Raw genomic sequence first — 15,443 nt, 5'->3', positions numbered from 1 at the left:
GCAAGGATCTGTTTTGGGACCATTGCTGTTTGTCATTTTTATAAATGACCTGGAGGAGGGGTTAGAAGGTTGGGTGAGCAAGTTTGCGGATGATACGAAAGTCGGAGGAGTGGTAGACAGTGAGGAAGGATGTGTCAGGTTACAGTGGGATATAGATAAGTTGCAGAACTGGGCAGAAAGGTGGCAAATGGAGTTCAATGTAGCTAAGTGTGAGGTGATTCACTTTGGTAAAAGTAATAAAAAGATGGGGTACTGGGCTAATGGTCGGATACTTGGTAGTGTGGATGAGCAGAGGGATCTTGGTGTCCATGTACACAAATCTTTGAAAGTTGCCACCCAGGTAAATAGTGCGGTGAAGAAGGCATATGGCGTACTGGCTTTTATTGGTAGAGGAATTGAGTTCCGGAGTACTGAGGTAATGTTGCAGTTGTATAAGACTCTGGTGCGGCCGCATCTGGAGTATTGTGTGCAGTTTTGGTCCCCATACTATAGGAAGGATGTGGAGGCACTGGAACGGGTGCAGAGGAGGTTTACCAGGATGTTGCCTGGTATGGTAGGAAGATCGTATGAGGAAAGGCTGAGGCACTTGGGGCTGTTTTCATTGGAGAAAAGAAGGTTTAGGGGTGACTTGATAGAGGTGTACAAGATGATTAGGGGTTTAGATAGGGTTGACCATGAGAACCTTTTTCCATGTATGGAGTCAGCTATTACAAGGGGGCATAGCTTTAAATTAAGGGGGGGTAGGTATAGGACAGATGTTAGGGGTAGGTTCTTTACTCAGCGAGTCGTAAGTTCATGGAATGCCCTGCCAGTAGCAGTGGTGGACTCTCCCTCATTATGGGCATTTAAACGTGCATTGGATAGGCATATGGAGGATAGTGGGCTAGTGTAGGTTAGGTGGGCTTGGATTGGCGCAACATCGAGGGCCAAAGGGCCTGTACTGCGTTGTATTCTTCTATGTTCTATGTTCTATATGAACCTCAGCTGCTATTTCTCTGTCCAACTCTGCAATCTATCTGTATTCTGCTGTATTCTCTGACAGTCCCCTTCACTATCTGCTATTCTACCTATCTTAGTGCCATTTCCAAACTTGCTAATCAGACCACCTATCGCCTCCTCCAAATCATTTATGTAAATGACAAATAACAGTATTCCCAGCACGGATCCCTGTGGGACACCACTGGTCACAGGTCTCCATTTTGTGAAACTCCCTTCCACTCCTACTCTCTGTCTCCTGCTGTCCAGCCAGTTCTCTATCCATCTCGCTAGAACACCCTGGACCCCACGTGACTTCACCTTCTACATCAACCTACCATGGGGAACCTTATTAAACACCTTACTGAAGTACATGTATATGACATCTATAGCCCTTTCCCCATCAATCAACTCTGTCACTTCCTTGAAGAATTCTATTAAGTTGGTAAGACATCACCTTCCCTGCACATAACCATGTTGTCTATCACTGAGAAGCCCATTTTCTCCCAAATGGGAATAGATTCTATCCCTCAGTATTTTCTCCAGCAGCTTCCCTACCACTGACTTCAGGCTCACCGGTCTGTAATTACCTGGATTATCCCTGCTACCCTGCTTAAACAAGGGACAACATTAGCAATTCTCCAGTCCCCTGGGACCTCCCCCATGTTCAAGGATGCTGCAAAGATTTCTGTTAAGGCCCCATGTATTTCCTGTCTCGCTTCCCTCAGTAACCTGGGATAGATCCCATCCGGAGCTGGGGACTTGTCCACCTTAATGCCTTTTAGAATACCCAACACTTCCTCCCCCCTTATGCCGATTTGCCCGAGAGTAATCAAACATCTATCTCTGACCTCAGCATCAGTCATGTCCCTCTCCTCAGTGAATACCGATACAAAGGACTCATTAAGAATCTCACCCATTTTCTCTGATTCCACATATAACTTTCTTCCTTTGTCCTTGAGTGGGCCAATCCTTTCCCTAGTTACTCTCTTGCTCCTTATATACAAACAAAAGGCTTTGGGATTCTCCTTAACCCTGCCAGACAATGACCATCACGAATCAGAGACATTCTAAACACCGCCCTTGACATTCAACGGTATTACCATCACTGTCAACATCCTGGGGGTTACCAGTGACCAGACACTCAGTTGGACTCACCACATAAACACAATTGCTACAAGAGCAGGTCAGAGGCTGGGAATACTGCAGTGAGTAACTCACCTCCTGACTCCCCAAAGCCTGTCCACCATCTACAAGGGACAAGTCAGGAGTGTGATGGAATACTCCCCACTTGCCTGGATGGGGGCAGCCCCAACAACACAAGAAGCTCGACACCATCCAGGACAAAGCAACCCGCTTGACAGGCATCATATCGACAAACACCCACTGCCCCCACCACTGATGCTCAGTAGCAGCAGTGTGTACCATCTACAAGATGCACTGCAGAAAATCACTAAAGATCCTTAGACAACACCTTCCAAACCCACGACCAAATTTGGCTACAGTACATTCACTTCCTCCTCCAAGTCTTTAACATATACTGTAAACAGTTGCAGTCCCAACACTGATCCCATGGAACCGCACTGGTCACAGCTCACCAACCTGAAAAGGAACCCGACATCCCACTTGCTGTTTCCTGGCAATTTGCCAATTCCTTATCCATGCCACTATACTACCTCCACACCATGGGCTCTTATCATATGACTTATCCATGGTAACACATCTACTGGTTCACTCTATCCACTCTGGTTGAGACTTCCTCAAATATTCTAATAAATTAGTCAGATACAATTTCCCTTTCATGAGGCCCTGCTGACTCTGCATGATTAGATTATGATTTTCCGAATGTCCTGCTATTACTTATGTCATAATTAATTCCAATTCTTTTCCAACAATAAATATTTGGCCAGTTGGCCAATAGTTACCCGTATTAAATTACCCCATAGTGTTAGGGATGTGCAGGTTAGGGTGAGTTGGCCGTGTTAAATTATCCCATAGTGTTCAGGGATGGGCAGGTTAGGTTGGTTCACCATGGGTTTGCAGGGGTAGAGCTGGTGGGTCTGGATGGGATACTCTTTGGAGGTTCAGTGTGGACATGATGGGCTGAAAGGCCTGTTTCCAAACAGTAGGGATTCTATCTGTCCAGGTGCATCGTGAATGCTGCTATTGTGTGTCTGCTTCCACCACCTCCTCAGGCAGTAGGTTCCAGGCACTCACTGCCCTCTGTGTGTGAAAAACCTGCCTCACACATCTCTTTGAAATAGCATCCTTCCCCCCCCCCCCACACACCTTGAACCTGTGTCCCCTAGTAATTGAACCCTCCACCCTGGGGAAAACGCCTCATACTTTCCACTCTATCCATGCCTTTCACAATCTTATAAACTTCTGTCAGTTTGCCCCACAACCTCCTGCGTTCCAGTGAAAACAAACTCAGTGTATCCAACCTTTCTCCTGAGCTAAAATCCCCCAGACCAGGCAACATCCTGGTAAACCTTTTCTGTACCCTCACCAAAGTATCCACATCCTTCTGGTAGTGTGGTGACCAGAACTGTACACCGCATTCCAAGTGTGGCCTAACTGAAGCTGTGTAAAGCAACAGTGTAGCTTGTCTATCCTTTTACTCAGTGCCCCTTCCAATGAAGGCAAGCGTGCCATAGGCCTTTCTTACTCCCTTATCTACCTGTGCTACCACCTTCAGTGATCTGTGGGCCTGCACACCATGATCCCTCTGCATGTCGATACTCCTAAGAGTTCTGCCATTCACTGTATAATTTCTTCCAGTACTTGACTTACCAAAATATACCACTTCATCCTGCACCTATTTTCTATGTTTCTGTGTGTCTGTCCATTCGGCCTCTCTCTCTCTTTCGGTCTCCCACCTCTCTCTGTCCTGATGATGCCCTCCTGCAAATTGCTGAACTCAGACCCTTTTGCTCCTCTGGACTTTAGGTCCTATTGTGTTCTCTGTCCTTACCCTCTGTCATGTTTTCAGCCACTTCCCCTATGTTGTCCTCCTCAGACTTTCCTTCAGCACCCTATCCCCTTCCATCCTCGTCCTCCCTTTGCTCCTCAGTGACAGAGGGTTTGTGTTGTTAACTTGCCTCTGTTCCTGGCATCAGTTGATGGGCACTGGTTGTTTGCCAGCAGCTCCTTCCCCTGGGCAGTGACATTATCCAGAGCTCTCCGCAAACTGCCCAGCTTCTCAAAGATCAGTCGGTTTTCCTCGATCTGTTCTTGGATTCTCTCAGAGACACTGGGTATTCCTGGCGGATTCCACATTCGGTCCTGGATCTTCTGCAGCGAATCAGAAAGTACAGCCACCTGCTCCAAGAACTGGAAAAACAATCAATCAATCAATCAATCAGGGTTACTGTAGGCAACAGAGAAATGTCAGGAACAGAGAGTTCACAACTGATCCCTCCCAAGGTAAGATTCCTCAAGGAGGTCCATCCCTTATGAGGATTGATTCCTCAAAGAGGTTGATCCCTTGAGATTTTATTCTATCAAGGAAGTGGATCCCTCAGGAGGATTATCCTGAGGGAGGTGGATCCTTCCAGGAGGTAGATCCATTGAGGAGGTAGATTTCTCAGGAGGTGGATCCCTCAGGAGGATGCTCCCTCACTCTCCTCCCAGCCCCAGAACCAGCTCATCCCAGGCCCTGAGGATGGACCGAGGAGTCGCTCTTCTTATTGGGAGGTGGTTTGATATAGAATTCTGGGTAATCCAAGATGGAGGACAGGAAAAATCTCTGGCTGTAAGAGCTGCTCCTTTTTTTGAGGTATTTTAGGTGATTTCCTTGAATCCCAGGAGCAGCAATTCCTATTTTATATGCTGTTGCATTGTTTTGGAACTTTGGGAAAAAAAGTCAAAACAACAGCAGTTTAAAAGGGAGAAGAGCAGACAAAGGAAGCACATGGTGAGGACAGTGCAGGAGAGAGAGAGAGAACCTGCACAGTTACTGCCTTTGCTGTTTGAATTTGTGTATCGCTGGACATCGGAGTGCATCTGGGAAAATTAACATACAGTGAATTTCACAACTAATCTTGGAGGAACTGTTGGGCGAAGTTCACAGCACAGAATCAGATAAGTTAATTGTTGTTTTAAGTCTGTCCAAGAGAAAGGCTGCAGTAGTGAGTATAGTGGATTCTTTCTTTATTATATGTTTTTGGAGATAAGTCTCTTGATTAAACTTAAAATATAAGCCATAGCTATTAATTTAACCTGGGGCTGTGTTTGTAGAGGAATAAGATGGTGTTATTTTCTGGGTCTGTAGATTGTGAAGGAGCAAAAATGGCCTTTGCAGTGATATGCACTTCTTGTCAGATGTGGGAGTTTAAAGAGAGTTTAAGGGTTACTGCGGATTATATCTGTCATAAATGCTGTTGGTTGCGAATCTTATCAGATCGAGTGGATCGGTTGGAGAGACAGATAGAAGCGATGAGGAATTTGCAACAGCAACAGTATGTGATGGATGGCAGTTATAGGAAGGGGGGAAAGTCTCAGGTACAGTCACATAGATGGGTTAACTCCAGGAAGGGTAAGAGGGGTAGGCGATGGAAATGTGTTGCTGGAAAAGCGCAGCAGGTCAGGCAGCATCTAGGGAACAGGAGAATCGACGTTTCGGGCATTAGCCCTTCTTTTACGTCGATTCTCCTGTTCCCTAGATGCTGCCTGACCTGTTGCGCTTTTCCAGCAACACATTTCCATCTCTGATCTCCAGCATCTGCAGACCTCACTTTCTCCTAAGAGAGGTAGGCAGCTAGTGCAGGAGTCTTTTGTGGATATACCCATTTCAAACAGGTATGCTGTTTTGGAAAATGTAGGGGGTGATGGATTCTCAGGGGAACGTAGCACGAACAGCCAAGTTTCTGGTATTGAGACTGACTCTAATGCAATGAGGGGTACGTCGGCTTCCAAGAGATCAATTGTGTTAGGGGATTCTGTAGTCAGAGGTACAGACAGACGTTTCTGTGGCCAGCAGAGAAAAAGCAGAATGGTGTATTGTTTCCCTGGTGCCAGGATCAAGGATGTCTCAGAGAGGGTGCAGAATGTTCTCATGGGGGAGAGGGGCCAGCAGGAGGTCATTGTCCACATTGGAACCAACGATGTAGGAAGGGAAAAGGTTGAGACTTTGAAGGGAGATTACAGAGAGTTAGGCAGGAATTTAAAAAGGAGGTCCTCAAGGGTAGTAATATCTGGATTACTCCCAGTGCTATGAGCTAGTGAGGGCAGGAATAGGAGGATAGAGCAGATGAATGCATAGCTCAGGAGCTGGTGTATGGGAGAAGGATTCTCATTTTTGGATCATTGGAATCTCTTTTGGGGGAGAAGTGACCTGTACAAGAAGGACAGATTGCACCTAAATTGGAAGGGGACTAATATACTGGCAGGGAAATTTGCTAGAATTGCTTGGGAGGATTTAAACTAGTAAGGTGGGAGGGGGGGGGGACCCAGGGAGATAGTGAGGAAAGAGATCGATCTGAGACGGGTACAGCTGAGAACAGAAGTGAGTCAAACAGTCAGGGCAGGCAGGGACAAGGTAGGACTAATAAATTAAACTGCATTTATTTCAATGGAAGGGGCCCAACAGGGAAGGCAGATGAACTCAGGGCATGGTTAGGAACATGGGACTGGGATATCATAGCAATTATAGAAACATGGCTGAGGGATGGGCAGGACTGGCAGCTTAATGTTCCAGGATACAAATGCTACAAGAAGGATAGAAAGGGAGGCAAGAGAGGAGGGGGAGTGGCATTTTTGATAAGGGATAGCATTACAGCTGTGCTGAGGGAGGATATTCCCAGAAATACATCCAGGGAAGTTACTTGGGTGGAGCTAAGAAATAAGAAAGAGATGATCACCTTATTGGGATTGTGTTATAGACCCCCCCCCAATAGTTAGAGGGAAATTGAGAAATAAGCTTGTAAGGAGATCCCAGCTATCTGTAAGAATAATAGGGTAGTTATGGTTGGGGATTTTAACTTTCCAAACATCGACTGGGACTGCCATAGTGTTAAAGATTTAGATGGAGAGGAATTTCTTAAGTGCATACAAGACAATTTTATGATTCTGTATGTGGATGTACCTACTAGAGAAGGTGCAAAACTTGACCTACGTTTGGGAAATAAGGCAGGGCAGGTGACTGAGGTGTCAGTGGGGGAGCACTTTGGGGCCAGCGACCATAATTCTATTCGTTTTAAATTAGTGATGGAAAAGGATAGACCAGATCTAAAAGTTGAAGTTCTAAATTGGAGAAAGGCCAATTTCGATGGTATTAGGCAAGAACTTTCGAAAGCTGATTGGGGGGCAGATGTTCGCAGGTAAACGGACGGCTGGAAAATGGGAAGACTTCAGAAAAGAGATAACAAGAATCCAGAGAAAGTATATTCCTGTCAGGGTGAAAAGGAAGGCTGGTAGGTACAGGGAATGCTGGATGACTAAAGAAATTGAGGGTTTGGTTAAGAAAAAGAAGGAAGCATATGTCAGGATAGGTCGAGTGAATCCTTAAAAGAGTATAAAGGAAGTAGGAGTATACTTAAGAGGGAAATCAGGAGGGCAAAAAGGGGACATGAGATAGCTTTGGCAAATACAGTTAAGGAGAATCCAAAGAATTTTTTACAAATATATTAAGGAGAAAAGCGTAACGAGGGAGAGAATAGGGCCCCTCAAAGATCAGCAAGGCAGCCTTTGTGTGGAGCCACAGAAAATGGGGGAGGTACTAAATGAATATTTTGCATCAGTATTTACTGTGGAAAAGGATATGGAAGATATAGACTGTAGGGAAATAGATGGTGACAGCTTGCAAAACGTCCAGATTACAGAGGAGGAAGTGCTGGATGTCTTGAAATGCATAAAAGTGGATAAATCCCCAGGACCTGATCAGGTGTACCCGAGAACTCTGTGGGAAGCTAGAGAAGTGATTGCTGGGCATCTTGCTGAGATATTTGTATCATCGATAGTCACAGGTGAGGTGCCGGAAGACTGGAGGTTGGCAAACGTGGTGCCACTGTTTAAGAAGGGTAAGGACAAGCCAGGGAACTATAGACCGGTGAGTCTGACCTCGGTGGTGGGCAGGTTGTTGGAAGTAATCCTGAGGGACAGGATGTACATGTATTTGGAAAGGCAAGGACTGATTCGGGATAGTCAACATGGCTTTGTGCGTGGAAAATCATGTCTCACAAACTTGATTGAGTTTTTTGAAGAAGTAACAAAGAGGATTGATGAGGGCAGAGCAGTAGATGTGATCTATATGGACTTCAGTAAGGCGTTCGACCAGGTTCCCCATGGGAGACTGATTAGCAAGGTTAGATCTCATGGAATACAGGGAGAACTAGCCATTTGGATACAGAACTGGCTCAAAGATAGAAGACAGAGGGTGGTGGTGGAGGGTTGTTTTTCAGACTGGAGGCCTGTGACCAGTGGAGTGCCAAAAGGATCGGTGCTGGGCCCTCTACTTTTTGTCATTTACATAAATGATTTGGATGCGAGCATAAGAGGTACAGTTAGTAAGTTTGCAGATGAGACCAAAATTGGAGGTGTAGTGGACAGTGAAGAAGGTTACCTCAGATTACAACAGGATCTGGACCAGATGGGCCAATGGGCTGAGAAGTGACAGATGGAGTTTAATTCAGATAAATGCGAGGTGCTGCATTTTGGGAAAGCAAATCTTAGCAGGACTTATACACTTAATGGTAAGATCCTAGGGAGTGTTGCTGAACAACGAGACCTTGGAGTGCAGGTTCATAGCTCCTTGAAAGTGGAGTCGCAGGTAGATAAGATAGTGAAGAAGGCGTTTGGTATGCTTTCCTTTATTGGTCAGAGTATTGAGTACAGGAGTTGGGAGGTCATGTTGCGGCTGTACAGGACATTGGTTAGGCCACTGTTGGAATATTGCGTACAATTCTGGTTTCCTTCCTATCGGAAAGATGTTGTGAAACTTGAAAGGGTTCAGAAAAGATTTACAAGGATGTTGCCAGGGTTGGAGGATCTGAGCTACAGGGAGAGGCTGAACAGGATGGGGCTGTTTTCCCTGGAGCATCAGAGGCTGAGAGGTGACCTTATAGAGGTTTACAAAATTATGAGGGGCACGGATAGGATAAATAAACAAAGTCTTTTCCCAGGGGTCAGGGAGTCCAGACCTAGAGGGCATAGGTTTAGGGTGAGAGGGAAAGATATAAAAGAGACCTAAGGGGCAACTTTTTCACATAGAGGATGGTACGTGTATGGAATGAGCTGCCAGAGGAAGTGGTGGAGGCTGGTACAATTGCAACATTTAAGAGGCATTTGGATGGGTATATGAATAGGAAGGGTTTGGAGGGATATGGGCCGTGTGCTGGCGGGTGGGACTAGATTGGGTTGGGATATCTGGTCAGCATGGACAAGTTGGACCGAAGGATCTGTTTGCATGCTGTACATCTCTATGACTCTACGACTCTATACGGAGATACCTGCAGATACTGGCGGAAGGTCTTCTCCAGTGAGATGACTGCCTCTTGCAGTTGGTGCTGTAGAAGGTGATAATCCTCCTGGAGCCTGATTGCTGTCTTACTGAAATACAGGCCATCAGCAGCATTGAGTAGGACCAACTGGGAACTGACAGAGATCAGCTCAGCGCACACGGGCTCCAGTTCCTCCAGAGACCCTTGGAGTTGCTGCATAAAGGGGCAGAACCATCAGAGACTGTGATGTGGAGGAGCTAGTGTTGGACTGGGGTGGACAAAGTTACAAATCACACAACGTCAGGTTAGAGTCCAACAGGTTTATTTGGAAGCACTAGCTTTCAGAGCGCTGCTCCTTCATCAGATAACGAGTGGGGCAGGGTCATAAGACACAGAATTTATAGCAAAAGATCACAGTGTCACGCCATTAAAATGATATATTGAACAAACCTAGCTTGCTATTAAGTCTTTCATCTTTTAAAATGTGTTGCAGGTTTCAGTTCATTACTATGTAGATTAGATTCCCTATAGTGTAGAAACAGGCCCTTCGGCCCAACCAGTCCACACCGATCCTCCGAAGAGTAATCCACCCAGACCCATTGCCCTCTGACTAATGTACCTAACACTATGGGCAATTTAGCATGGCCAATTCACCTGACCTGCACATCTTTGGACTGTGGGAGGAAACTGGAGCATCCAGAGGAAACCCACGCAGAAACAGGGAGAATGTGCAAACTCCACACAGTTGCCCGAAGCTGGAATTGAACCTGGGGCCCTGGTGCTGTGACACAGCAGTGCTAACCACTGAGGCACCGTGCCACCACTTTTAAGTCTTATTCCCGAGATAACAAAGTTTTATTTAAAAAAGTGACATCTTAGCTCAGAAAATGTATTAAAGGTGTGAGGTTAGAGTCTGTCTGTATCCCAATCTTGAGTCAGACTGGTTCCATTTCCAAAGTAGGAATTTATAAAATGTTATATAGATTGACTGCCTGCAGACTGTGTGCTTTTTGAGCAAAAATACAATGTGTCTGCAAATGCAAATTCATCCCACACTCACTGCTGTACACACCCACTGCTGTACACACTCACTGCTGTACACACCCACTGCTGTACACACTCTCACTCACTCATTGCTGTACACACCCACTGCTATACACACTCTCACTCACTCATTGCTGTACACACCCACTGCTATGCACACTCGCACTCACTCATTGCCATACACACCCACTGCGAGACACACTCACTCACTGCTGTACACACTCACTGTTGTACACACCCACTGCTATACACACTCTCACTCACTCATTGCTATACACACCCACTGCAATAAACACTCTCACTCACTCATTGCTGTACACACTCACTGCTATACATAGAACATAGAACAATACAGCACAGAACAGGCCCTTCGGCCCACGATGTTGTGCCGAACATTTGTCCTAGCTTAAGCACCCATCCATGTACCTATCCAATTGCCGCTTAAAGGTCACCAATGATTCTGACTCTGCCACTCCCACAGGCAGTGCATTCCATGCCCCCACCACTCTCTGGGTAAAGAACCCACCCCTGACATCTCCCCTATACCTTCCACCCTTCACCTTAAATTTATGTCCCCTTGTAACACTCTGTTGTACCCGAGAAAAAGTTTCTGACTGTCTACTCTATCTATTCCTCTGATCATCTTATAAACCTCCATCAAGTCACCCCTCATCCTTCGCCGTTCCAACGAGAAAAGGCCTAGCACTCTCAACCTATCCTCGTACGACCTATTCTCCATTCCAGGCAACATCCTGGTAAATCTTCTCTGCACCCTCTCCAAAGCTTCCACATCTTTCCTAAAGTGAGGCGACCAGAACTGCACACAGTACTCCAAATGTGGCCTAACCAAAGTCCTGTACAATTGCAACATCACTTCACGACTCTTGAATTCAATCCCTCTGCTAATGAACGCTAATACACCATAGGCCTTCTTACAAGCTTTATCCACCTGCGTGGCAACTTTCAAAGATCTATGAACATAGACCCCAAGATCCCTCTGTTCCTCCACCTGACTAAGAACCCTACCGTTAACCCTGTATTCCACATTCTTATTTGTCCTTCCAAAATGGACAACCTCACACTTGACAGGGTTGAACTCCATCTGCCACTCCTCAGCCCAGCTCAGCATCATATCCAAGTCTCTTTGCAGCCGACAACAGCCCTCCTCACTATCCACAACTCCACCAATCTTCGTATCATCTGCAAATTTACTGACCCACCCTTCGACTCCCTCATCCAAGTCATTAATAAAAATTACGAACAGCAGAGGACCCAGAACTGATCCCTGCGGAACTCCACTTGTAACTGGGCTCCAGGCTGAATATTTACCATCTACCACCACTCTCTGACTTCGACCGGTTAGCCAGTTTTCTATCCAATTGGCCAAATTTCCCTCTATCCCATGCCTCCTGACTTTCCGCATAAGTCTACCATGGGGAACCTTATCAAATGCCTTACTAAAATCTATGTATACTACATCCACTGCTCTACCCTCATCCACATGCTTGGTCACCTACTCAAAGAATTCAATCAGACTTGTAAGGCAAGACCTACCCTTCACAAATCCGTGCTGGCTGTCCCTAATCAAGCAGTGTCTTTCCAGATACTCATAAATCCTATCCCTCAGTACGTTTTCCATTACTTTACCTACCACCGAAGTAAGACTAACTGGCCTGTAATTCCCGGGGTTATCCCTAGTCCCTTTTTTGAACAGGGGCACAACATTCGCCACTCTCCAGTCCCCTGGTACCACCCCCGTTGACAGTGAAGACGAAAAGATCATTGCCAACGGTACTGCAATTTCCTCTCTTGCTTCCCACATAATCCTAGGATATATCCCGTCAGGCCCAGGGGACTTGTCTATCCTCAAGTTGTTCAAAATATCCAACACATCTTCCTTCCTAACAAGTATCTCCTCTAGCTTACCAGTCCGTTTCACACTCTCCTCTTCAACAATACGGTCCCTCTCGTTCGTAAATACTGAAGAAAAGTACTCATTCAAGACCTCTTCTATCTCTTCCGACTCAATACACAGTATCCCACTACTGTCCTTGATCGGACCTACCCTCGTTCTCGTCATTCTCATGTTTCTCACATACGCATAAAATGCCTTTGGGTTATCCTTGATCCTATCCGCCAACGATTTTTCATGCCCTCTCTTAGCTCTCCTAATCCCTTTCTTCAGGTCCCTTCTGGCTATCCTGTATCCCTCCACTGCTCTGTCTGAACCCTGTTTCCTCAACCTTATGTAAGCCTCCTTCTTCCTCTTTACGAGACATTCAACCTCCCTTGTCAACCAAGGTTCCCTCACACGACCATTTCTTTCCTGCCTGACAGGTACATACATATCAAGGACACGTCGTATCTGTTCCTTGAAAAAGTTCCACATTTCCACGACATCCTTCCCTGACAGCCTATGCTCACAACTTTTGCTCCTCAGATCCTGTCTTACAGCATCGTAATTACCCTTCCCCCAATTGTAAAACCTACCCTGTTGCACGCACCTATCTCTCCATAACCAAGGTGAAAGTCACAGAATTGTGGTCACCATCACCAAAATGTTCACCCACTAACAAGCCCACCACTTGTCCCGGTTCATTACCGAGTACCAAATCCAATATGGCCTCCCCTCTGGTCGGACAATCTACATTCTGAGTTAGAAAAGCTTCCTGGACACTGCACAAACACCACCCCATCCAATCTACTTGATCTAAAGAGCTTCCAATCAATATTTGGGAAGTTGAAATCGCCCATGACTACTACCCTGTGCCTTCTGCACCTTTCCAAAATCTGTTTCCCAATCTGTTTCTCCACATCTCTGCTGCTATTGGGGGGCCTATAGTCAACACCCAACAAGGTGACTGCTCCTTTCCTATTTCTGACTTCAGCCCATACTACCTCCAAAGGCAGATCCCCCTCAAACTGCCTTTCTGCAGCCATTATACCATTTCTAATTAGCAACGCCACCCCCCTCCTTTTTTACCACCCTCCCTAATCTTACTGAAACATCTGTAACCAGGAACCTCCAACAACCATTCCTGTCTATCCACGTTTCCGTGATGGCCACAACATCGTAGTCCCAGGTACCGATCCACGCCTTAAGTTCACCCACCTTATTTCTGATACTCCTTGCGTTGAAGTATACGCACTTGAACCCATCTCTGTGTCCGCAAGTATTCCCTGTCTGTGCTACCTTCTCCACAGCCTCCCTACAGTCTTGGGCATCCTGACAAACAGCTAGCCTACTTGCTGGACTACAAGTCCGGATCCAATCCCCCTGCCATATACACACCCACTACTATTGACACTGTCACCCACTCATTGCTGCACACACTCACTGCTGTACATACTCACTGATGTACACACTCACTGCTATACACACTCTCACTCACTCATTCCTGTACATACTCACTGCTGTACACACACACTGCTATACACACTCTCACTCACTCATTCCTGTATAAACTCGCTGCTGTACACACACACTGCTATACACACGCACTCACTGTTATACTCACTCACTGCTATACACACGCACTCATTGCAATACACACTCACTGCTAGACACACTCACTGCTATATACACCCAGACTCACTCATTGCTGTACACACTTACTGAGATACACACTCACTGCGATACACACTCACACATTGCTGTACACACTCATTCATTGCTGTACACACCCACTGCTATACACACTTACACTCACTCATTGCTGTACACACCCACTGCTATACACACTCACTGCTGTACACACCCACTACTATACACACTTACACTGACTCATTGCTGTACACACTCACTGCTGTACACACTCACACACACTCATTGCTGTACAAATTCACTGCTATACACACTCACACTCATTCATTGCTGTACACACCCACTGCTATACACACTCACTGCTATACACACACTTACTCATTGATGCACACACTCACTGCTGTACATACACTTACTCATTGCCGTACACACTCACTGCTATACACACTCACACTCACTCATTGCTGTATAAACTGTGTACACACAGTCACTACTATACATACACTCACTCATTGCCGTACACACTCACTGCTATACACACTCATACTCACTCATTGCTGTACACACCCACTGCTATACACACTCACTGCAATACACACCCACACTCACTCATTGCTGCACACACCCACTGCTATACAGAGTCACTGCTATACACACTCACTGTCATACACACTCATACTCACTCATTGCTGAACGTGCCTACAGCTATACACACCGACACTCACACATAACTACACACACCCATTGCTATACACACTTACACTCACTCATTGTTGTACACACTCACTGCTATACACACGCTCACTCACTCATTCCTGTACATACTCACTGCTATACACACGCACTCACTGCTATATACACACTGCTATACACACACACTCATTGCTGTACAAACTCACTGCTGTACACACTCACTCACTGCTGTACACATCCACTCCTGTACATACTCACTCATTACTGTACACACCCACTGATGAACACGCTCACTGCTATACACAATCACACTCACTCATTTCTGTACACACCCACTGCTATTCACACTGTGACTCACTCATGCCTGTACCCACCCAATGCTGTACACACTCACTGCTATACACACCCACAGTCAGTGCTGTACACACTCACTGCTATACACACTCATTGCTATACACATTCACACTCACCCATAGCTGTACACACCCAGTGCTATACACGCCCACTGCTATACACACCCACACTCACTCATTGCTGTACACACACACTGCTATACACACCCACACTCACTCATTGCTGTACACAATCACTGCGATACACCCTCACTCATAGCCATATACACTCACTGCTATACACACCCACTGTTATACACACACATTGCTATACACACTCACACTCACTGCAATTCACACTGTCACTCACTCTTGGCTGTACCCACCCACTGCTTTACACACTCACTGCTGTACACA

The 15,443-nt window shown here is 46.1% G+C and overlaps 1 protein-coding gene across 4 annotated transcripts in view; it reads right to left on the bottom strand.

Moving 5' to 3' along the window:
* Positions 1-15,443, bottom strand: part of LOC148150047 (microtubule-actin cross-linking factor 1, isoforms 6/7-like) — a 332,243-nt gene that overhangs the window by 279,476 nt on the left and 37,324 nt on the right. For all 4 annotated transcript variants that reach the window (XM_087987754.1, XM_087987755.1, XM_087987756.1 and 1 more), the window contains exons 5-6: positions 9,423-9,626; positions 4,077-4,308 (exon numbers count right to left, since the gene is read on the bottom strand). In XM_087987754.1, the coding sequence (XP_087843880.1) occupies positions 4,077-4,308; positions 9,423-9,626 (436 nt within the window). The remainder of the gene's footprint in view (positions 1-4,076; positions 4,309-9,422; positions 9,627-15,443) is intronic.

Source organism: Chiloscyllium plagiosum, unplaced genomic scaffold, assembly GCF_037043375.1.
Source record: "Chiloscyllium plagiosum isolate Xiang-an unplaced genomic scaffold, Cpla_swu_hap1 HiC_scaffold_5, whole genome shotgun sequence".
Classification (NCBI taxonomy): domain Eukaryota; kingdom Metazoa; phylum Chordata; class Chondrichthyes; order Orectolobiformes; family Hemiscylliidae; genus Chiloscyllium; species Chiloscyllium plagiosum.
This window is presented reverse-complemented; position numbering and strand designations above follow the sequence as displayed.